This window comes from Venturia canescens, chromosome 2, assembly GCF_019457755.1.
Source record: "Venturia canescens isolate UGA chromosome 2, ASM1945775v1, whole genome shotgun sequence".
NCBI lineage: Eukaryota > Metazoa > Arthropoda > Insecta > Hymenoptera > Ichneumonidae > Venturia > Venturia canescens.
In genome coordinates, this window is record NC_057422.1 from 7,768,937 (window position 1) to 7,792,920 (window position 23,984).

Sequence of the window (23,984 nt, forward strand, 5' to 3'; positions counted from 1 at the left end):
TCTCCACGTTCGTTGCTTTGCTCTCCATGCTTTGGAGCCACTACAGCAGTCTCTCTGGCAATGCCTCCGCATATCTATACACGTAGGCGCACATGTATGTAATGTATATAGGATACGTAGAGCATTCAGCCTGGTTGGCTTCGAGGCCTACCCTTACGTCGGTGATGCTTGATGCCGACGTCGTGTGTGCAACCGCACCACACAAGTACCCGTCTCTTTTTCTCTTGCTCTCTCCAGCTTTCTCCCTCGCACACTCTTTTCTCTTCGTCTCCTTCGCCTCCTCCTCTTTCTCCCTCTCTCTCTGCCTCATTCTCTTGAAAGTGTGCAACGCCAAATGTGTATGCCCAGGCAGCATCAGACCCCCGACCAGCGCTTTCTGTCGCGTTGATTTAGTGGTGGATACACAGACACCCGGAGCCACACGTACGCGCGCACAGGCACACGCGCGTGCCGATGCGCGCGTACACAGCGACCTGCGAATATCTCCGATACACATGCGGCTAAGAAAAGTGAATGTATACGAGTTATCGCGAGTGGACGACATTCGTGTACGTCCCTCAGCGGGCCTGTGTGGGTGCACCGGGGCATCCAGTGAAGTTGGTATTCGCAAGAGCCTCGCGTGACACCAGGTAGAGTGGCGTTTGCTAAGAGCCTTCTCAACGTACACACTCGCGCTGCATAGACTCCGAAGCTAAATATAGCCACTCACATGTCACACATCGTTATATAGCTTTTGCACTCTCCCCCCGCGCACTAGCTCTCCGGCTGGCTACACGGATTGGGACTGCACCCAAATGGACCGAGCCAGCCGAAACTCGCGGGAGATTACTCCGGTCTGCCGTTTTCCTCCGCAGCAGCCTGCTGCTCCCGGCTCAATGTACACACGGCAACTTCCAACACTCGTCTCTTCCCAACACGGTCTAACCTCGGGACCGCGCACTCCTCACGCCGCGGCTCTAACAATGTTGAGTACTTGTTGAGAGCTCACCCCCGTTTCCCATTTGCCTAACGAGAAATTTTCTCGCTCCAATGTGTGGCCCAATTTCTTTTGGCTTATCCTCGCGTACGAAAACCTCCCGCTTGCCTCTCGCCGTGAACGATCCTCGTACCATGAGACGGCTCTCAAGTGACTTTTTCTCATCGCGAGACCGACCGCAGACGGGACCGAGGAACACAGCCGGAAATCATCCAAACGCGATACACGAATTTTCGGAATTTGTGATTTACCAGAATTTTGTGGCAACCAGGAATCAAATAATTTTCGTTGCCCATGCACTCGCGGGGGATTTTTTAGTACGAGTCTCGGACTCGGACAGTAACGCGAGGTTCCCACGATAAAATTCAGCAATTGCGTGTATGAACGGAAGAATGCATTGTTCAGCTCGCTCTTCAGTTCGAACTCGGATTTTTTAAATAAAGCGAGAGCGCATGCGGTATCATCGCAGTGTCCTGGAGTGTTAGTGACCTTTGCTCGAGCACTGGCGAAGCCTCGATCGAGAAACAGCTCCGCGGTGTACGTTCATGTCTTATATATGTTCCGATCACGTTTTAGCGTAAGGTAGAAACTGCCAGAGCCTCGTGTATTATGTAGGAGAGAGGACGTACTACGACGTATTTACTTATTCTCTGGGAAAAGGAATTGCTCGGTGAAGCTGATCGATTCGTTAACATCGGGAGTTGGTAATTGTACAGTTGCTGCTCGAGAGGGATCAGTTTCATCGAAAAAACGCGGCGTTATGTGGGCAAAGGTTTATAGCGAATCTCGTGACGTTACGTACGTACTATCGCTCTCTCATTCCCTCCTTCCACACGCCACACTCGCGCGCGATCGCCGCAGCGTACAGTCTCCGGTCTGGCTGGTCTGCAGCTGCGAACCGGTTATGTACTTTCGCGTCGTACGAACCTTCCTTCGTCCCTAAAAGAGTGTACCCGAGCGGTACAGCAGAGAGAATACGCGAGGAGCAGCCACAGCAGCAGCAGCAGCAGTTGGCGAGCAAAAGGGGAAATAAAAGTGATGCATGTGTGTATGTACGTTGAATTTAACGGGCCGTCCTGTGGCCTGGTGGAAACGAAAGGAAAAGGAGTGAGACGCTTAACCGCGGCGAGAACGACCGAGAAAGAGAGTTTTGCGTTAATGCTCAAACGATGCCAGATCATGGAAAGAAAGAGTTGCGAGCGGAGGATCATGACGGAGGAGGAGGAGAAGAAGAAGAAGAAGAAGAAGAAAATGCAGAAGAAGCGAAGAGGAACCGGCAGCGAACTCGTGATCCTCCCTAGCCTCTTGGCCCCCCTGGCGGAAAGAAAAAGCACCGTTTTTTTTCACCACCGTGGTTTATAGTCTTCGTTATACGGACTCGTCGGCGGTCCGCCGTTTTCGCGATCGCCAACCATCGCTCCCCGGGTTCACCGTCGTCGTCGCAAACTCAACTCCCTCCTCTTCGAGATTAACGGAATCAGAACTTACCACGCTGTAACGAAAACTCGGAGCGACCAAAAAACTGGACACTCCAAATCCTGCAGAGCTATAACCATCCCTCGATATTCTGTTAATTTCAATAAATTTCAAATCTAATCATAAACGACCTTGGGAAGGTATCAATCATCGTGTTCATGCTGAAATCTATAATGAGGCCAAGCTTTTGTTATTTTTAACGTTAATGATCCGTGAGAAGAAGCCAGGCGAATTACGGCATTTCATTTTTCATTTTTTCTATTCGGGCACGCAAGACGAAAGAGGCAAGTCGCAAGGAAATTGTCCGCCGGAAAATTGATCACTGTCCATAGTCATGGTACAGAATCGATAATCATCCGAACATGTGCGGACCCTGAGTACGACATTCCTGCGATACTGTGATTACGTGCCGGTGAAGAGGATGATGATGATAATGATGATGATGCTACTTCGACCATCTTCGGTAAACTACCTTATACTCGGATCGAAATAATAATCGATTTTGGTCATAGATCGAGGCAAATTTCCGATGAATATGCAGCCGTAAATCGTTTAAACATCCTCGCAGAGGCAACGAACCTTCGTCGAGCTTCTCACAAATGAGGAGAGCACGAGGAAGGTCAAATGAGTTGTTCAATCACAGCGAAGAAGCTGGAATTTTGATCTTTTGTACTTGTTCAATCGATCTGACATTTTCTCGAAACCTCATTGCCCCAACATCGAGTTTTGATCAAGTTGATATAAACCGTTGTGGAATTGACTCGAGGCGTCGCATTTGAAAATACCAACCGTCGGTCCAGTGCCTGCTGTCGTAATTTGGAGCAACTGCACGATGCACTCGTCGACTTGGGTAAGTTGCCAACGGCAGAAAATGATCGGAAAGTTTGTAGATTGCTGCCAGTGGGTAATGCAGGGATTCATGAACTTGGGTCCATTCAACCCTTTCCCAATGCTCCATGGCTAGAGCAATTTCGACATTTTATCAATGAAAAAAAAAAAAAAAAAAAAAACAAATAGTGATAGAGCATTTTTTCAATAAATTGAGAACAACGAGCTTGCTCACTGCTGGGATCTCGACAAAATGTCGATCGACAGACGATTCGATGATTTTATTTTAGAAGCAAAATCAAATTTCAACGCGATGTTTTTGTTTGGGTTGCACCTTTCGCCTGCCTTTTTGTCCACGTAAATTATTCATCGTAACTAAGAATAGAATACGCGAGTGTTGTTTTCGTACTCGTGAGTTGCATATAATTAGATAAGCAAGCGACAGGAGTTCAGTACCCACAGAATTTCGAAGTACGAGACAAAGCACCTGCGCGCCCCATCGATTTGTGTATCGGTGAAAACTGAGAGCTCCTATTCTTTCACTTCGCTACGTGGGCTCGTCTCGATTACGCGTCACGTAAACCGAGAACCGACACCATCAACCGATACCTTTCATTCCCGATCCCGAGGGACATCGAATTCAATGACAAATGACAATTTGGAGAATGACCAAGCGAGCTCGACGAACTCTCTCGTGAAAGCAAAACCGTGACAACTTTACATGACTCATGCGATTCCTCTCGGAATACTTTTTTCAATACCGATTGCACAATGAGCTGAGATCGTGGCAGGGCGGCGAAACGAACACGATGACACTCTCGTCACGCTTCATCCTTGTCTTTTCGATTCCCTTGAAAGAAAACTTCGTTTCTGACACACGGGCGTAAAAAAAGGTCAACGAGCTTTGAGATTGTTTCCCACTCGATATTCCATCGAGGAAACATCTTCGGAGAGAAATTTTTGATGAATATATTTTTCTTTTTCTCAAATTCGTTCGAATCTGAGCAGTTTCTGCAGCCAAATTGAAAGTTTTTCCCCTGCCCATCGGTGGGAAACGGACAGTAATCGTTGTTCCAATGATTTTCAAACGAATTCTCGCAACCCATAAAAAAAGTAAATTTGGGCATGAAATTTGTAGCGAACTTTCAAATGCAGAAGTCTTTTCTTCACGTAAAATAATGGCGAAACGTGCGATCGCACTTTCAGGATTGCATTTCAATGGGCGAATGTGGGGCTGAAGGGATGGTGCACCAAACGTTGGAGCGAGGCGGGAAATTTGAAAAGAAAACGAAAAAAACACGAAGCTAAGGAAACGCCACATGTTTCTTTGGCGTTAGTGACCACAGGTAAAAAGTGAGGGAGCGAGGGCACGTATGGAGGGGAACGAAAAAGCAGCGTATAAGGCGTGTTGCACGCCTCGTGAAACACGGCGGGCTGAATTCAACTCGAACAACCGTATATTTTGTGATGTTTCCGAGGCACGGTCAGTGCTCACCATCGAGCGATGTATAACTCTTGTGCCTCGCGAGCGGCAAAAGCAGAAGTTAAGAAGAAGAGCGACAGCGTGGCCACAAGCCACCGGGGAAAATACTCGTTTCCTCGACTCGCTAACTTTCAGTTTACTACTTGCGGCTCGAGAGTGCGCACAGGTGCATCATTAACGTTCCATCAGCTGTAAATAAGCCCGCGATTGAGACCTCGCCGATTCGATCTGAAGGCTCGTGGACTGAAATTGTTTCGTTCAGTTTGTCATTCGGAGAAAGGAGAGAAAACTTTGAATTTCGTTGCGGAGTAATTTGAATGAGTTTCTTTAAAAAACGTGAGTGCCGAGCTGCGTTTAAATCAGTGCGAATCAAATTTTATTTTCGTTTGAACTTTCGAAAGTAACCTTCGCCCATCAGTTGAATAACGAGCAGATTCTGCGGGGGGAATCCCGAGTGTAAAAAAAATGGATTTTTTTGAATTTTCATCAAACTTCATTTAGGTAAGTCAAATTTTTTCACGAAAAATTCTCAATTCCGAGCATAAACCGTACGAAATCCGCTCGTAAATATGCCGTGGCGAGAGAGCCAATTAAACGTCAATCATACGATGAGCAACGTCGAGTCTGTCCATATAATTTAGCAAATTCCCGGCGATCCGACGTACAATTAGCAGCAGCGACATAACTCGTCATCGTTCGGGGCATTCGCGCGAAACTTTAGTACCGACTTTTCGCGTACGTGTGCAAAATCGCTGAAAATCGCTGACAGCGATTTCGCTTTGATGCAAATATGCTGCGGAATTCAAATTCTTCGTCAAATTTTCCCGGATTAGTGCGTGCGCTTTAACGTTAAATCGTTGTCTCAAAAGCGATCGGTGATTCCCTCGCGGAGATCGCGGTGAAATACAATCACGATGATACACGCAGACGCGAGCAGTCGAATTCGAGGCTCGAACTTATCATCAGTAAAAAAAAAAAAAAAGCACGAAATGAAGATTCACAAAAGCAAATTCCAAAAAACGAAAAATTGTGTTCGCTCCCGGCGCAAGTTCCCCGCGAAGGAGCTAATCGCGCACGTGAGCAACGAGAAATCCTGTCGGCTTGATAGCAATAACGTACGAAAAGTTTGGGGAGGTCGTCACGCGACGTGAACATTTAAGGGGCGAGGGAGCGTGTATTAATGAGCGCGTTGGTGCAGCGCTCGGTTGTGTGCTTCGGTATACACGGATACGAATGTGCCAGGACAGCCGGCATGACTCGCGCCTGATGCGTCAGTTTAGAGAGAAAAGGTAGAAGCGCTCCCGGCTTGTAGTATCCCGCCCCCCGTACGAATGTAGTCCTGGCGAGGTATCATTCGGAAACACGCATGGCAGCAGGTGTGGGAAGTGACGTCACGGCGTCTACATCGCCCCACCGGAGGGATTGTTCGACGATTTTTCAAAAGATAATTCCTTTTTTCTGCTCCTGCTCACCGATGCCGAACGACCTTGGGCCCCGATGCTTTCTTACTCGAAAAAACGTGCCTCGAACGGTGGAAAATGAGTTTTGGGAAAGCCCCGCATAGAATTTGACTGCTAAGCCTGGCCAAACTCAGCGTACCAAAGTTCCCGAGACGACGAAATGAAAATATTTCGGATAGCCTCGTTTCGACGCAACTTCCAAAATTTCTCCGGAAATCATGGCGATTCGAAAGGCCAGTCGACGATGAGCCAATCACTCGTCAACTGATTTTAAGCCTCTTTTTTCATGTCCCTTACAATGGGGCGTGAGAAAATTGTGTTTCGGTGATGAATCTCGGTTTGCTGGAAATCCGATCACCGTTACAGTCGCGCAATGAAAGCACTTTTATTGCGAGATTCGTATCCGTATATTTATATGAATTGTGGCATTATTTGGCGCGAGTATCCATCGTCTTTCTCCGAGTTTCCTCGTAACTCGAGTCGCATCTTTCTGTCACGATTTTTGCACGCTTTCGTACGATACGCTCGAGTGAGCTACGAAACTAATAAACGGGGATTAGAATTAGCAGTCGATCTAGCGGAACCTCGCAAAGAAATGCCTGATCGCGGGCGCGGTTGTCGATGCACTTGCGTCGATATCGCGAGGAACCTCCGCATATAAATTCAATACTCACTGCGGTTCGTTCCCGTCGATTCTGCGGTTTTGACTTGACAACGCGAGTGCGAGGGGATGAGAATTTGAACCGAGCGAAAATAGCCTGGAGACTAGACCACTTGGAGTCGTCAATAAAACTTTATTCGCAGGCTTGTCGTTACGGGACGAAGACACAAATTGCTTTTTATTTCTCTTGCTCGGGGGGATATTTTCAAGCGATCGTAATCGATGCTCAAAGTCGTAAATAAATTGGTTGGAAATATTCGACAGCTTTTTATTTAAAGGGTTTTGAGAATTATTGCTTTTCTGCGAAATTCATTGCGGAAAGTCCATGAAACGAGACTTCGGGACTCAGCGTTGGTAATTATCGCTCTCTGTTTTATTGATCTTCTCGAAAACCGGAAGTTTGACGTCGCTTCAAACTCGTACGCGGATACAACGAGAAAAAGGATATCGCGAAATGGGGAAGGAAAAGAAAGAGAAAAACGAGAATGGAGTTGGCCGCGAGAGCGGTGAACTTCCGGTTTCTTGAATGGGCGAGGGATGAAAATTAGGCGGCGTTGAAAATTCGACGGCCGCTCTATTAAAGTTGCTTCGGCAAAGTTTTGGCTTCGAGAAGCACGCAAGCTTTTTGCCAACTGCTGGACACCTCCCGGTCGATCTACTTTTCCATTTTTCGCGACGCCAATCCCCGAATTGTTACGTCGAAATTATTTGGAGCGCGCAAATTGGTCGGTTCGTTATCGATTAATTTGGAAATATTGCGCTGAGCAACGTTTCAATTTTTCAACTTGAAAAATTCGTCGGATTCTGTCCCGAGGAAAAATAAGCTTTGAATAAATTCTCTGCATTTTTGTAGCAACGATGAACGACTCGAGAAAAAATGATGCGCCGGTAGAATTTGCACTGGCAAAGATGCCGACACGCGAATAAGGAAAATGAGCCACGGCGTGGCCGACACACTTCGTTGGTAAGAAGAACAAACTATTATGCGTGTGTACATACGTGCTTCGAAGTTGTATCTTTGAAAAACATGGATCACGACATACGCACATTTGGATTTTCAGACACGAGTCAAAATTATTTCAATACCACGAATTTCGCGAAGCCACTGCCAAAAAATGTTGCTCGTTTAACAAAATCCGTTCAAACAAATACGAATTTTATTTTAAGGCCTTGTATACACTTGTGATGGGCGGAAAAATCGAAAATTTTTTTATTCGATATTCTTCAAGTACAATTCCAGAAGAATATTCTCACCAAATTTCATAAAACTCGGAGCATTAGATTCGTTGCTGTGGGTATTTCAACCGACCGCTCGGTGCTCACGGTCGTCTACTACTCGAATCTTTAAACGCGATTACCCCAGAATCGTCCCTTTTTAAAAATAGTTTGTTGGAAAAAAAAAATTGCAACAAAAAACCGAAAATTTAGCACCTCAAAAAATGATTTTTTCGTTAAAACTGTCGCCATTTTTGTTTAAATCATAATTTTTACAAATCCTTCGTCCAGGCCCAAGCTATTATTACAACAAATAAGTGGTATAAATTTCGTACGAATCGGATCAATAGTTTTTCAGTTATCATGTCGTCCACCGCAACCGATGTTCAAAAAAAGGTGCTGCTGGACTACAGCTGGAGTTGCGCCATTTTGAGAAATTTTTTGATGGAAAAAATCGTGCAAGTACATGAAGATATGCACTAATGAACGTCGTTCACAGTTTTTCAAGAAACATTTATTTTCTTGTCAAAAAAAAATCAAGAAAATGACGTTTTTTCGCCCGCTGCAAGTGTAAAGGCCTTAAAAAAATGTTGAGTTTCAAGAATTTTTCTTTGCGAACGAGCGAGAATTCAAATTCCAGAAATGACGTAAGAAAATTTGTCTTGAAAACATTGAAATACCAACTGACTCGAAGGTGCGACGAGCTTTTAAAAAATATCGAAAACAGCGATGCGAAGATCGAATATTGCCCACACCTGGTTTGCCCCCTTCTTTTTGCAGTCGCTCCGACTCGTTCGCTTTTCGGACAACGGCCCTGCAACTGACCATGGTACGACCGGATGTTTCACCTCCCGGTGGTCAGAGTTCTCCGGTCAACGGGGGACGGAGGAATAACCAATGAGAAACAAGGCGAGCGCGACTAATGCACTCAGCATATTCTTTTTCTACCGCTCGCGATCCACGAAAAAATTATCATATTTTTATAGTGAGCAAACTCTTTCGAAATGCTCATACGAAAATTCGGTCTTTGACCTTTTATTTAAGTTTCTACGGATCTTAAAACCTTCTTTAATCCCGTCATGCCACTTGAATCGCTGAACAAAGGATTTAAATCTTTGTCCAGTTTCTTCGGATTCGTTCGAGAGATTTGTGACCAAAAATGTGCATTCGATCGTTATTGAAATCGCTTGCTCGCGTTATCTGGGGGAGGAACATTGGCAATTTGAAACAAAAGAATTGCACATTAATCGATTGCCTCATCGGCCGTAATTTTATCGTTGAAGCGCCGCATTCACTTCGTCAATGCTGCGGCAGTACTTTTCGAAATTTCGTTCCACGCGATAGTTCATCGAAAAGATGCTTGTTTTTGAGAAATTCATGAATCTGCATTTATCATTGAGGTTTTCTGACTCGCCGTGAGAAACTGAGCGCGTGGGTAAAGAAATTAAATAGAAACGTGAGTCGTCCGCTGTAACTGGAACTCGAAGATGCGCAAAAACGTCGTCCCCTTGTTTTCGAGTGGATCAACAGAGCGAGTAAAATAGTTGAAGTAACGCATTTATTCCGGACACGAAAGACGGATCGTTCGATCGACGGCGAGCTCTCTTTTCGCGTTAGTTATACTCTCTCCCGTACTATGCACTTCGAAAGAAGTTTTACTGCGTGAAAAGGCGCGCGCGTCAAACGATCGATGCTACTCTCGCCGGGTAATGGCATCGAGGGGAAATCTAGACCGCGAAGAAATGCCTTGACGGAAACAAGTCGGAAGCCGGGGACGATCTCGAATTAATCGAAAGAAAGAACGTTTCTCGAAGAGGAATTTGTAAGACGGAGGACACGGGGACTCCCACGTTTTTATCGCCGGACTGTTATGATTGAATAATGATGACAATGATGCAATTTCATCGCGAAGTCTCGAGACAAATGAAGTCTCGTTATTCTCCCATCTTATGCAACTTTCGTCGTACTTTTCTCCGAGCCCCTTTGTTCTCGTTGGGAATTTATCTTCGCTCTAAAAACACTCTCATTTTCATCGCGATGCTCGTGATTCCCCCGCTTCCTCGCCGCGCGTCTTTCAACATCGAATTCCTCCCGACGATCCCGTACTTTTTTTCACGCTAGTTTTTCGAACTTTGTTCTCTAATCCTCGCAGCAGCGTCGCTCAGCGCGCGGCTTTCACTTGACTCTAATTACGCCCTTCTACCAGGCCGAGGTCCGTAGACGCTCTTGGCTCTTGACATTGCTCGACGGGGACGCGCTCGGACACACGGAGAAAGCGTTCCGAGTTCAGAATCCTCGCCGGAGCTGGGCGTTTGACGAAAAATACTCTGCGATAGCCCGAGCGTGCTTAAAACTATTGTCTCGAGAGCTCTTTTCGGCTGTAGTTAGAAACTCCAGCCCAATTTTCGTAAGACGACGATTTTCTCATTCGAATAGAGGGCAACGCAATTAATTCTTTCAACAAATGGCTTTTGGACTAAACGAGTGAAAATTCACGCGCAAGATCGGACTCTTTTACTCCCGAGACCGTCGTTGGCCAGGTGGAAACTTTTTATGTGAAATCCTCTCACGTTTTTCGTCGTACAAAAAATGGTACGAAAATGGAGGAAAAACAGTAAGCTCGGAAGAGAATTGTGTCGACAAGATTCTTGTTGACTCAACGATCCTAGCGGACGGTGTGGAATTTATAAACCCAAAGGAAAACTCGCTTGGTTATTCAAACGCCCAATTCGATAGCTCGAATTTCTTCAACAAAAGTTTTTGTCGAATCAACGAATTTCCTTCGCTCGCCACGATTCGTTGATCCGACAAACGGATCCGTCCAATCGGCACATTTCTTTTCTCGGCGTACGCAGTCGCGCGGTGCCTCCGAAAAGGAATGAAAAATAACGTCGCGTCCATCGAGCTGCTGCACAGCACGCGAAGCTCGCAGCGCTTCTGGAACAAACGTTGACCGGAGCAACAAGAATCTTAATTCCGAAAGATCGCGTTGCGCAGACTAGGGGCGCTCACGTGCGCCAACGTATCAGGCAATCATCCTAAGACGCACCGAAGAGAACGAGTCGTCCCAATGTCTTAGCCGATCGCGTGTGTACTCCGGTTGGGGAGATGCTCGTAATCGCGTATGAGGCGCATCGCACTTCGAACGTTCAATCGAGAGAAAGCCCCGCGAATAGTAATCGGTAAAAAGTAATGAAATTGTCAGAAAATCATAGAATTTTTCTGAACGAAATGCTTTTTCTTGTGAAATTAAGTTTCCGAGTGACGACCACCCCGGGCAGTTTCATCGGCAATCGAATTCCAGCGATAAATTTTTCTGCTTCTCCATCGGCCTCCGCTCAGCTCCTCAACAGTTCCTATGCACACGGTAAACACAAACCATTAGCTGGGAAACAGTTTTAATCGCGGCGTGTACTGTTATAACGAAAGATCGTTGTTCTGGTCAGCAAAAAGAATAACCTGAGCCTGAACGGCTTGATTATATTATGCAAATGAAAAAGGATCGTTTCAGCCCGTAAATCTCGTGGGCTGTAATAATATTATATATAATCTCCGGAGCATATATAAATAATGTACACAGACGCGAATAGATGATATAACGTGCTGGTGTTAATTGCAGGATAACGAGACTGCAATTACCATCGTAATGGTACAGCGCTTCACGCGGTTTAAGGGTCGAAACAAATGTGCGGATATTGTGGAGAAAAACTTCTTTTGGTTAGATCTCGAGACGGACGTTCGAATCTCATTTGCTGGTTTTTATCGATTGGAAAATATTTTGTCGGAGCTTATTCGTGCTCTTGTGGAATTATTGAACGATTTTAAAAGAATCGAAAACGTGGGCAGTTGGAGTGTCTTCGAATGAGGTTCCCCGCGGTAATTCGTTCTTAATCGATCACATCCGGAGAGTTAAGCGGGGGAGTTCCGCCACAATATACGTATATACATTCGATTTGCCTGCTTGACCAATTCGAAACGGAAGTAGATTCTGCGACGCGTGAATCGGCCGCTGTCGCACGACTTCCTTCGGCGACCTGATCGATCTCGTTAATCGATGTTTCTAATTGTATTCCCCGGTGGAAGAAGTCACGAGGCGAGTGTGAAGTAGTCGCTCGAGCCGAAAAGCTCGAACGGGCTCGAATGAACGGAGGAACCCGGTGCGGGTTGCGGTCGATCGAGATTTCCAGATCTCGTATCGAGAAACGGTCCCGTCTACGACACGCTTTGAGATTCCGAACGCATATTTTCTGTTTCAGAAGAACATCAGGAGCGGCCGAGTATAATTACGGAGAGCTGCTGAAACGTGAGAAAGAAATGAGGTGCGCAGCGAGACTATCGCGGTTAATTGACTACGAGATCAAGCAAAACACAGTGCGATAATTAATCAGGGGCTTTTCCGCGTAAGCGGGAGTCTCGGCCCCCACGCGGACGCGGCGGAGCTAAAGTTAGTGAAAGAAGCGAGGCGAGATATATTTGTAGCGAGTAATGAAATTACAGGTTAAGTAAAAGTGAGTGAAGAAGCGCGGTTATCCGAGTCGACTACATGATTCGATCGGAGAACATTGGCCGAGACGAGAATGAGCTGTTATGTCAACGATTAAGAGACCATTTACTTGACGAAAGCGTCGAATAAAACGAGCAGTTCTAAGATGGCGATTAATGGGGATAAGGACGGTAACACGAGGTCAGAAAAAGCGAGAAGGATCTTCGAATCTTCGAGGCGCGTGCGTTACAAACTCGCGAGTATCCTCGTCCTACTCCTCTGCCTTATGCGTCCCTGCTTCGCGAGAAACCATCCGCCGAGGTTTCTCATCGATGGGCAAACGGAAATTGTGGTCAGACTGAAGGAAGGCCCCGGAACTCCCGTTGGCAAGTTGAAACACCATTTTTCTTTTAGATATTCAATGAATTTCTCCGATTTGTTCACCGGAGAGGCTCCTCTAATGAATAACTATAAATTAACGAAAAAACGGCCACTCGACTCGAGCGAAAGGATCGAATTTCCTCAGGAACTTTCTTTTTTAAATTATACACTCTACTCCACCGTTCCAATTCTTTACTCGAAGCGCAATTATCCATCAATACGATTCGACCCGTTTTCAGGCAGCCTCATTTACAGACTGAGGGGAGTCGACTCGGATGGTGACAAACTTACGTTCGGAGTCAGAGATCAACCTGGCAGCGAGGTCATAAGAGTTGACAATTTCAATCACAACGAGGCCAACATTTACTTGAATAAACTGCTCGATCGAGAAGTGAGTATTTTTATTTATTCACAAAGATTCAGCAAGTGCAGCAGCGTGTCTGGAGGGATCAAACTTTTAAAAAGTTCATTCGCTCGTGCAACAGTGCTCGACTTGGTTAAAAAGCGTTTTTCATTGAAAACGCTCGATTCGTTCTTACCGCGAGGAACGAAAATGCGGTTTGCACGAAAGAGTGACAAAAGATTTCTACACAATACAGTTCCGTGTTAGCGGGTGTAGCGTTGCGGAAAAGGGACCATCTGCCTCCCCATCGAGGCTCCGGATCCCCGCGTCTACTCATTTTTCTCTTATTCCCCGCGTTGCCTCCTTTATTTTTCCTCAGCCAGTTTCCTCTGCATCGCGTTTCGCCGAGTGTTCCGCTCGGGCGGCGTACTCACCGCGAATCGAATCGGTTCCGCGACGAACCGCTTAATAATAACGCTCCGTCCAGTACATTAAAGTGAAACTTAAAGTATCTCGTCTCCGCGAGCAACGCTCTTGTTAGTTTGTTAGCGACTCGAACGCATTCAGAGCTCTGGCGAGTGATCGCTCATGTCTCATCGCACGACCCCGCGCGAGCTCGTTTTACTTCCAATAATCGAGGTAAATAGAGTAAAACGAGGAAAAGGTCGAGCCAAATATGAAATGCCCGTCCGGGCTCCTCACTCCCTTCCACCATTCGCTATCCGCACGAGAAAGTTCTAATTGAACTTTCACGTTGAAAAAGTTACGTGAATTTGAAGAATCTGGAAGGGGAGCCTCCTCATTAAGGAATATTCAAAATCCCGACGAGCCTCCGTCCAGTTTCGATTTCCATTTTTCATTCAAACTACTTTTACTGCTCGCACGAGTGCTGCGAGCAATGAACGATCGTTACGAAACTCATGCAATCGAATCCATTCATTTATTCCGGTGCCGTCAGATCCCGTCAATTACAAACGTTGCCGAAGAATCAAATTCCACTGATTTCTAATGCTTGTTATTTTACAGACGAGAGACGAGTACGCGTTGGTGCTCACCCTCACGGACGAAAAATTGGGCGAAGGAAACTTCATAACTCAGAGTCTTCTCATCCTCGTTGACGACATTAATGACAACGTACCGATCTTTCGACCCCATCCAACCACTCTGACCGTACGCGAAGACTCCGGGCCCGGCATTCTGACTACGGTCGTCGCGACCGACGCCGACGAAGGCGCTCACGGCCAAGTCGTCTATCACCTTCAAGAATTGGACGGCGACAACGGAGTTTTCTCCATCTCGACCACCAACGGGACCGGAGTCATCAGACTCGTCGGGGATCTTGACTACGAGAGAAAATACTTGTATCAGTTGAGAGTCCTCGCGGTCGATCGAGCCATTGACGAAAAGGTCTGTAATCACAAAAATTGATTTTTTACTTTGTCACGCTTGGAATGAGACCTTTCGATGATACGGCGACTGTTGAATTCCTCAAAAATGGGGTTGAAGTGACGAATTTTGTTTTTTCATGAGCTTTTCATAAAATCTTCAACGACGATGATTTTCTTATTGCATTTCGTTCAACGGTTGCAAACGCGCAGTCCAAAAAATCAGAATTGTTCGCCTTATTCGATGAATGTACAGCGAGCTCGAACCGATGCTGCTGGCTGTTGATGCATTGAGAAGGAATTAGTTACAGTTTTTTGTGATTGCAAAGCACCGAGAAAATATTCATGAAATCCTACCATTTTCAGCTAAACACCGGAACAACCGCGATTCTGGTAAAGATCCAGGATGTCGAGGATCAACCACCGGAATTTATCGCCATGACACCGGTTGCGAGAATCAGTGAGAACGTAAGGATCGGAACGTCGGTGCTGCAAGGTTCGTCACAGCTTTTTTTATCCATTCGACGAGATTATAAGGACTGAGGAATACTCTCGAAGTGTAATTACCGACATTTTTACCGTTTCCTCTTGCCTGAGCTCGAACAGACTTTTGAGAATTATCCGGCCGGCCTGAGGAGAGTGAACCAAGAAAATAATTCATCAATTACGGAAAAAAACGTTTCCTCATTCGAAGCGAACTGAAAAAGCTTGACGCGGTTCTCCGAGTCTCGAAATTTTCGCATCGATTTAGTCACAGAATTTCTTTTCCACTCATAAAATATACTGAGAAATACAATTTCTAATGAATTCGTTTTTTCCAATGAAAAGTGAGAGCCATCGACGGTGACAAGGGCATAAACAACCGAGTCACGTACAGCATAACAGAAGGACCAAAGTACCTGTTCGACATCGACGCCACATCCGGAATCGTCTTCACTCGTGGGCAGCTCGACAGAGAAGCTGAAGAGAACAGCGACGGTACTTTCATCCTCGAGATCACGGTGAAAGAAGTTTCGAAAATGGTCCCCCCGCCCTCGGTGTCGACCGAGGTCACGATCATCCTGACGGACGTTAATGACGAAACGCCGAGATTTCGGAGTCCAAGATACTTGGCGGAGATCAACGAGAATGCGCCGCAAAACACTCCCGTCAATTTCATCGCTGATTCCATACCGGAAGTCTACGATCACGATCTGGTAAGTGGCACCGATAAAATTCGATTTTGCCAGGGCCATGTGACCGTAGAACGATCCGAATCGGTCCGAATAACCCAAAACTCGATTCCAAAGGGAACGAACGGCACGTTTCGCATGTTCATCGACGGCGACAACGGGATATTCGACGTGACGCCATCGCGAGGCATAAACGAGGCGCCGTTTCTTATCCGCGTGAAAGATCCCACGAAATTGGATTTCGAGAGACTAGCAGGTAAAAGTACGAAGCACTTTGAGGATTTTTGCAACGAAAAGTTCGGTAAACACGCGGAACTTGCTGCTTTTTAGTCATCAACTTCACCCTCGTGGCTCGGGAGATGGTGCCGTTTCAGCCGAAATACAGCGCCGTCCCGGTGACCGTTTTTGTCAAGGATCAAAATGACAACTATCCGGAATTCACAATGGACGTTTACGAGGTTGATCTCTACGAGAACTGCCAAATTGGAACGACCGTCGCGTGGGCTCAGGCCCTCGACGAAGACAGCGGCAATTACGGCACTCGAGGCATAAGATACACGAACCTGGGCGGAAGCATAGCTCACGCGTGAGTCTTTTTGTCGCTCGTACACAAAATCTTGAGCTTGCAAGATTGCTGAAAAACCCAAACTTTTGTTGCTGGCTTTCTGTCAACTTTCTTGCAACCTTCTCGCACACGCCTGTTCATCATTTCTTACGCTATTCGTAGGCATTAAAAACACACTTGTTTTTATAGACTGCACTTGAATTCTACGACGGGGAAGATCACCGTGAAGCAAACTGGGCTGGCGTTCGACCGAGAGCTCGTTTCCCGACACTATTTGACCGTTGAGGCTCGCGACGACCTCGGCAAGGGGAACCGAAACACTGCCCAGTTGATAGTCAACATAAAAGACGTGAACGACAATCCGCCGGTGTTTCTTCAGAACAAATACGAGGCCGTGCTTTTGGAGAACAAGGACGAGTTCGAGTCGCCCCCCCTTTTGGTGGAGGCCTTCGACATCGATTTAAACGGTAAGCAGCGATCGCGAGTGCCCTCAAAATCAACGGCAGCAAGAACTGGCGAGTTTATGATAAAACCGAAAATTGCAGGCACGAAAAATAGCGAGATCGTCTACTCGCTGGTCTCGTCAGAATTCTCAAGGAATTTTACCATCGATCCAAAAGCCGGTGTCGTCAGACCAGCTTCGCCGATGGACTACGAGGCTCTGCCCGTCATCGCTCAAGGACAACGGGAGAGCTCCGTCCGGCCCTTGAGACTGACCGTGAGAGCTCGTGACACGGGAACACCGAGCCTCAGTTCTGATGCTCCTTTGACCGTTTATCTCAAGGACCTCAACGATAATGGGCCAGTTTTCGAGCGAGCTTTGTACAAGAAAAATATTCCGGAAGATTTGGAAGGTGGAACGACTGTCCTCCAGGTGAGTTCGATTCGAATATCCATCCCGGAAGAGAATTCGAGCCGCTGAAGGCAACAAATCGAATCTCGAGTGCTCACCAATTCCGTAATCTCCGAACAGGTTAAAGCTTGGGACAAGGATCTTTCGTCACCGAACAACAAAGTCGTTTACAGAATACAAAGCGGAGCCGGTGACAAATTCGTCATCTCACCCGAGACTGGAATCATCAGCGTGGCCTCAGGATCCAATTTGGACCCGGATCTTACCTCCCCAAAAACTACGAGATACAGCCTCGATGTCGTGGCCATCGACAGCGGCACCGAAGCCCAAAAAACTGCTCGGGTCCTCGTCGATATCACGATCGTCGACGTCAACAATAAACCACCAGTTTTTATCGATCCTGGAACCGTTGCCATCAGGGAAAACACTCAAGTTTGTACTTTTCGTCATAGACCGAGTCGAGCTCCGGACTGCTTGTTCGATTTAATTTGAAAAACGATTTGACAGCCCTGTTTTGGAATTTTTGTATAGAAAATGTGAAAAATTCACCTTTCGATTGACGATCCAGGTTGGGGCTTACGTGCATCGCGTAGTCGCGAACGATCCCGACATCGCTCCGATCTTGCGATACCGAATTGATCCGAACTCCTCCGAAGCTAGAAACGAGGAGGGAACATTGATTCGAATACAAGAGTACGATTACTTGGGAGCTCTGGAATTGAACGCGATCGATGGCTTGCTCAGGGTGATAAGAATTTTGGACAGAGAGAGAGTGGAGACGATCAGACTGGGCCTCATAGTCGAGGACTTGGCAGCTGTCAGAGGGCTGCAAACCGCTTCCGGTAGGAATTGTTCCATGAACCGCTGAAATGATCCATTGAAAATCTCTCATTACAATCATTTTTTTAATCTTCTCTCGTCAGCTATGCTGAGCATTATAATCGAGGATGAAAACGACAACAACCCGAAATTTCGAAGACCCTTCTACAGACGATCGGTCACTGAGAACAGTAAAAACGGAGTCCACATTGCGAGCATAGTGGCCGATGACGCTGACAAGAACCGCAGCATCACTTACAGCGTGGAAAGCCCGAAAGAGATAACCGATCTCGTGCACGTAGACTCCGAGACGGGGGAAATGGTCGTGGCGAATAAAATCGATCGGGAAATTCATTCGTGGCTCAACTTGACGGTCAGAGCTACCGATTCGGGGATCCCGCCGAGGTGAGGCTTGCGAACGCAGCTTTCGAGTGAGCGAGAATCGCCATTTTCACGTTCGCCTTTTAAAAAACGAGTTTTTTCACAGATCGAGCCTGTCGGAAGTTTACGTACAAGTGCTCGACGAAAACGACAACAATCCCTACTTCGTAACCGACTTGAGCAACGTAACAGTCTCCGAGAATTCGAAAATCGGCACTGAGATCACGAGAATCGAAGCGAAAGATCCGGACAGCGGTGATTTTGGAAAAATCACTTTCCTCCTCGACCGGATGTCGTCACAGGGCAAGTTTGCCATGCATCCGGAAACGGGCTCGTTAACGGTCGCCGATAATCTCGATTGGGAAACGAAAAGCAGCTACGTTCTCATCATCGAAGCTTGGGACAATTATCAGTTCGGATACACCGCCGGGGAGTCGAGAAACGCATTCAAGCAAATCGAGTACGTTTCACAAATAAAACAGACAAATAATTTTACAGGAATTGACAAAACGGCACAGAGAACCGGAGAGCTGCAATTTAATTTCAGAAGTTTTCACTTTCTCATTGAAAATCCAAGAAATAATTCCAACCAACTTCGTAACGAATTTGCAAACGCGTTTCAGAGTGATCGTTCAGGACGTAAACGACAACGCGCCGATGCTCGAACTGCCTCAAGAGTGCGTAACGATTTCGGAATTTCACGATACGAGGGACGTCATTGCGATTGCGAGAGCCAAAGATATCGACGATCCCATGACCCCGAATGGTCGAGTAATGCTGCGAATAGTGTCCGGCAACGAGCTTGGTTTCTTCATTCTGGAGCAAACGGATTATTGGACAGCGAAAATAAAAGCTGCTGGATCGTTGAGAGGAAAATTTGGCAATTATTCGCTCGAACTCGAGGCTCGGGATCTCGGCACACCTGCCAACATCGATAACGAACGATTGGACATTTGTGTCACCGATTACAACGACAATCCTCCGATTTTCACGAGTCCCGAGCACAACACGACCCTGCGGGTTCCCGAGGTACTCCTCGACCTTTTCAATCTTCACGGGAATGTTTTCAAGCTCCAATTTCAATGTTTCACTTTTTTTTACCTCCTCAGAACGTCACCGTGGGCACTCCGATCATTCGAGTCGAAGCTAAAGACGCTGACACGGGCCTGAACGGCGACGTTCATTACCGACTCAAACAAGACCTTGCCGGACACTGGAGAACTTTTCAAATTGATGATAAAACTGGAGTTATCACAACGAAACTTCCCCTGGACCGAGAGACCCAGAGATTATACGAAGTAGGATTTTCTCGTGGAAATAAATGAAAAATTGTCAATTTTTGTTTGGAATCTCCGAAATGAGGATAATTTTTTTCGTTATTTTAGATCAGAGTCGAGGCACGCGATTTAGGGACCCCGACTCCGCTGAGTTCGGACCTCGACCTGATGATCTACGTGCGCAACATAAACGACTACGAGCCTCAATTTCTCGTCGATATATTCGAAGTTCGTTTCACCGAGGAGAATGTACCGGGCTCGGAAACGATTTTGCTACCGGAAACGATCGATCGCGACGAGGTTGACGATCTCGACGATCCGCCAACGCAGGTCTGCTATTTCATCGTCGGTGGCAACGACGATGGATTCTTTACTTTGGATATTTTCAAACACGAGCTCAGCGTGAGTGCAAAATTTTCGCGCTACTTTCTCTTCTTTCAAATGCACCAAAAATACAATCGAATTATTGAAATCCCAAAGAATGTCTACGGAAATGTAAATTTTCCTTCAACAGACTGCAAAAATCCTGGACAGAGAACAGCAGGAAGAATATTTGCTTTTAATAAAAGCCACCGAAGATTGCACCACCGTCCCTGGCAACCAAAGTTTCTTCGACGAGACCGACGACACTCTCCTCAAGGTAATCGTAACGGTCGATGACATCAACGACAATCCGCCGAAATTCGTCAGCAAAATATTCACAGGTGGCGTCACAACTGACGCGGACTTTGGCACGCAATTTATGCACGTCAAGGTGAGAATTAAATGCGTTCCCTCGATCTTTTGTTCTGTGAATTTATAAAATAATCTTCGTCGATATTTTGTGTCGATGATTCGATTGATGATGAATCGATAATTTAATTTGTGGATAATATTTCAATCGTGGATGAAATTTAATCGAAATGCGAATTTATTAGAGTTCGATGAAATTGAGGATAAAAATGAAACTTTATCGCAGGCCATCGACGTTGATGCAGGCGACAACGCTGCCGTCAGTTATTACCAAATCGGTCAGATCCAAATGACCTTGACGGAGGGTCTCGACGACATTAAATTGCAGCCGTTCCTCGTCGACAGACTCACCGGTGCAGTGAGCCTCAATTTCGATCCTCAACGAAGAATGAAAGGGTACTTCGATTTCGAAGTTCTCGCCAATGACACCGACGGTTTGTTCGACAAATCGAGAGTCTTCATTTACCTCTTGAGAGAGGATCAACGAGTTCGATTCGTTTTACGTCAACATCCACCGGAAGTACGAAACCGGATCGATTCGTTTCGGGAGTAAGTCCTCGACAGAAATCATTTTTGCATTTTCATTTCTCATCATCTTTCAATAAATGACCGAAATTCTCGGATTTCCGATCGATTCAAAACATTGTGAATTGGAGAATTTGAAGGTTGGATCTCGATGATTCAAATCGCCCGAGACATTGAGAAAAATCTTTTCATGGCTGAAAAGATTTGAAAATTCTAATAATCGATCAAACTTTTCATGAATTTTCGTGTTTGTTTGCTTTCATTCCAGAATTTTGGGCAACGTAACGGGTGCTATAGTGAACGTGGACGAGTACAAAGTTCACGAGAATCAGGACGGTTCGGTGGACCGTACGAGGACTGATTTATATCTGCACCTGGTGAACCGTCGTGACAATTCGATTCTCGAGGTGTCCGAGGTCCTCGAGATCGTCGATAGAAATATTGAGAAGCTGGACAACCTTTTCAAGGATTTCAACGTGCTCGATACGCAGCCGGCTCAGTCGCAACAAATAATGCAGTACGAGCAAGCCGGCACGACCTTTTGGCTGCTCGCTTTGACCCTGTTTTTGGGAGCCCTTTTGGTCCTGTGTATGGCTCTTTGCCTCTCGCAACGAGCATCTTTCCGACGTCAACTCAAAGCAGCCAATGCCACACCGTTTGGCACCACCGATTCTGAATTCATTCGAGGACCTGGAAGAGTCCCCAACACCAATAAACACAGCATGGAAGGATCCAACCCAATATGGATGCACGCTTACGAAAACGAGTGGTTCAAAAGCGACGAATCTTACAGGTATTCTTTGATTTTTTCGTTTTTTTCTTGACTCACTGCCCCAGAGTTGTATCTTCAACCAAAACGCTGTTTCCAATGCTGATTTTTAGGATTCAATGAATTTTAATATAAACTTTCCATTCAAAAATGGGGAAAAAAAGTTTTCATATTTTAAACGAGCAAGTAAAACGGTGGACGAGAACAAAACTTCTGTTCGTAGCGTGCACTCAGGAAAAAAGTTTGATGGTTCAACAGAATTTTTGTCGAACCAACGAATCGTGGGAACCAAAATAAAATTCGACAACTCAACGAAACTTACTGTTGATTCAAACACTCTATTACTGGACCCAAATAAACACTGAATAAATTGATTTTCTTTAAATCAACAAAGTTTTCGTTGGATCAACAAATTTCGATTGAAAAAACTCACTTCTAAGACATTGAAATAATCGAGGATATTTCTTGAAACGAAATGCCCATTTTTTTCATTAACTTCGTGTACAGTCAAATTTCCACGAATCGATATCCCACAGTACTCCGCTGTGAAGATTGTTATCGAACATTAAACGAGAAAATTATGGGATTTTTGTAGCCACAATTCGGAGAGGGATTCGTTGGACGAAAACGCCCTGAACAACGAAGAAATATTGAACGACGTGGAGACCCACGACAGGAATTCAGACGAAAATCCTTACTACATTCGTCCCAGGCCAGCCTCGCTTTCCAGGTATAAATTTCAACCCCAAAAGCCCGAAGAAATGAAGCCTGTAATAGCGATCATTGACACGCGAAATTTAATTGTTTTTTTTTTCAGCGTGGACAGTGGCACCGACGATCAACACGGTTCCAGTCAAGACTCGCCCATCGCACGTGAACAAAATCCCGTTATCAATAATCCTCTTGGCAAGAAAATTGAAACGACAGAACTTTAGCCCGAGAAGAAAAGCAGAAGGAAAGCCTTGAAACGTCGAAAAGTGATTTTCAGTTATGAAGGGTTTACCTTCTCTGTAATCTTTAATCGTCCCCTTAGATCTAACGTTATCTCCTGTAAATAGTCGTCGATATATTTTGTACTTAATATTTATTGACATTCGGAAAGTACCGAGCGGGTGCCACACACGATTTCAGAGAATAATTATTTATTTTCGATCCAGTACTTCGCTCAATATTCATTCGAGATTTTTTTCCCTCCCGCTGCGAAATGCCACGGCATCAGAATCGAGAGCCCAGTGGATTCGTGACGGATCCTGATCAAAGAACCAGGCACGAAAATGCTAGGGGAAAGCGGACGATGAATTTGAGCTTTTCAGTGTCGCGATGACGCTCGATTGAATAAAATTGGGAGGAAAACGCAAACGAACCTATTTGCGAAATTGATTTCCCTGCACACTCTCGTACTTTTTTTCGTAATCGCTCACTTTAAAAAAAAAAAAAATTTAATGGTTTCCTGCAAATACGACAAGGGCGAGCAAAAATTAGCATTTCCCCACATAACAAGTATTTTATTCTAATGTAGGAGAGATCCGGACGAGGTCGTCCACCTCGAATTCGTGCCTTCTGCAATAATAATAATAATATTAATCATGATAACATCCTTGATAAATACGCTCGAGGTGTTTTCTCGAATACGCTGAATAAATTATTCAGAAATAAACGTAGCGAAAACATTTTATAGCTTCTTCAAAAAGTGAATTGTTATATATTTCGATGGTAATCTGCATTTGACGATGCGCCGCAGCATTTCATCATGAGCATTCACAGTGAGGATTCGTTCGAATTCAGTTGGATGCAGCATCGAAATTTCGAGGTAAGTGGATCAAAAAAGTGTCCAGAAAAAAAGAGAAAGCAAACGACCAGCCAATAAACTGGACAATTTTGCGATGAAGTTGTTCGTCCATTGAAAGCAACCAACGAATTTGCATGAGCTTCAAAATATTGGGGCATTAAGGGTCAGTTTCATTCAATTTTTCATTTTCTCATTGCTCCCCACGAAGCTCCTCGTCGTCGTCTCCACAAGTATATACTTTAATAAGCGCCTGTACAAGCGCTGTCCGAAGGGGAGATCGAAGAAACCAGCGCCTTGTGCCCTTATCGCTCGCCCTCCCTGGACGACGTCGACCTCGCGTGCTACCTTATGGTAATTCAGCTGGTCGCTCGAGCCACTGGTCAGCCCCTCTTACTTGGCAGCCCCTCCAAC

The 23,984-nt window shown here is 45.8% G+C and overlaps 2 protein-coding genes across 3 annotated transcripts in view; one reads left to right on the top strand and one right to left on the bottom strand.

Moving 5' to 3' along the window:
• Nucleotides 1-23,984, bottom strand: part of LOC122406417 (tensin-4-like) — a 224,882-nt gene that overhangs the window by 192,285 nt on the left and 8,613 nt on the right. The window contains exon 1 of one of the 2 annotated variants that reach the window (XM_043411857.1): nucleotides 14,362-14,499. The exons of the other annotated variant lie outside the window; for it this stretch is intronic. The gene's annotated coding sequence lies outside the window, so the exon portion shown is untranslated. Of the gene's footprint in view, nucleotides 1-14,361; nucleotides 14,500-23,984 lie in introns of those variants that run through there. 2 annotated transcript variants of the gene reach the window in all.
• Cad88C (cadherin-88C) lies at nucleotides 4,837-23,143 on the top strand. The gene is made up of 22 exons (XM_043411843.1): nucleotides 4,837-5,264; nucleotides 12,356-12,968; nucleotides 13,203-13,354; nucleotides 14,333-14,713; nucleotides 15,058-15,187; nucleotides 15,520-15,887; nucleotides 15,981-16,119; nucleotides 16,194-16,449; nucleotides 16,618-16,895; nucleotides 16,974-17,302; nucleotides 17,402-17,713; nucleotides 17,850-18,123; nucleotides 18,205-18,505; nucleotides 18,588-18,941; nucleotides 19,105-19,510; nucleotides 19,591-19,779; nucleotides 19,867-20,160; nucleotides 20,273-20,512; nucleotides 20,717-21,039; nucleotides 21,284-21,808; nucleotides 22,380-22,514; nucleotides 22,602-23,143. The coding sequence occupies exons 2-22, from the start codon at nucleotides 12,749-12,751 to the stop codon at nucleotides 22,717-22,719; spliced, it is 5,724 nt and encodes a 1,907-aa protein (XP_043267778.1). The 5' UTR covers nucleotides 4,837-5,264; nucleotides 12,356-12,748; the 3' UTR covers nucleotides 22,720-23,143.

Bases quoted from the DNA above. Each gene is read 5' to 3' on its own strand.
- Cad88C (XM_043411843.1), top strand. From the start codon at position 12,749: ATGGCGATTAATGGGGATAAGGACGGTAACACGAGGTCAGAAAAAGCG. The intron at 13,355-14,332 runs GTGAGTATTTTT...GTTATTTTACAG, and splicing joins ATAAACTGCTCGATCGAGAA to ACGAGAGACGAGTACGCGTT. The intron at 21,809-22,379 runs GTATTCTTTGAT...GGATTTTTGTAG, and splicing joins AAAAGCGACGAATCTTACAG to CCACAATTCGGAGAGGGATT.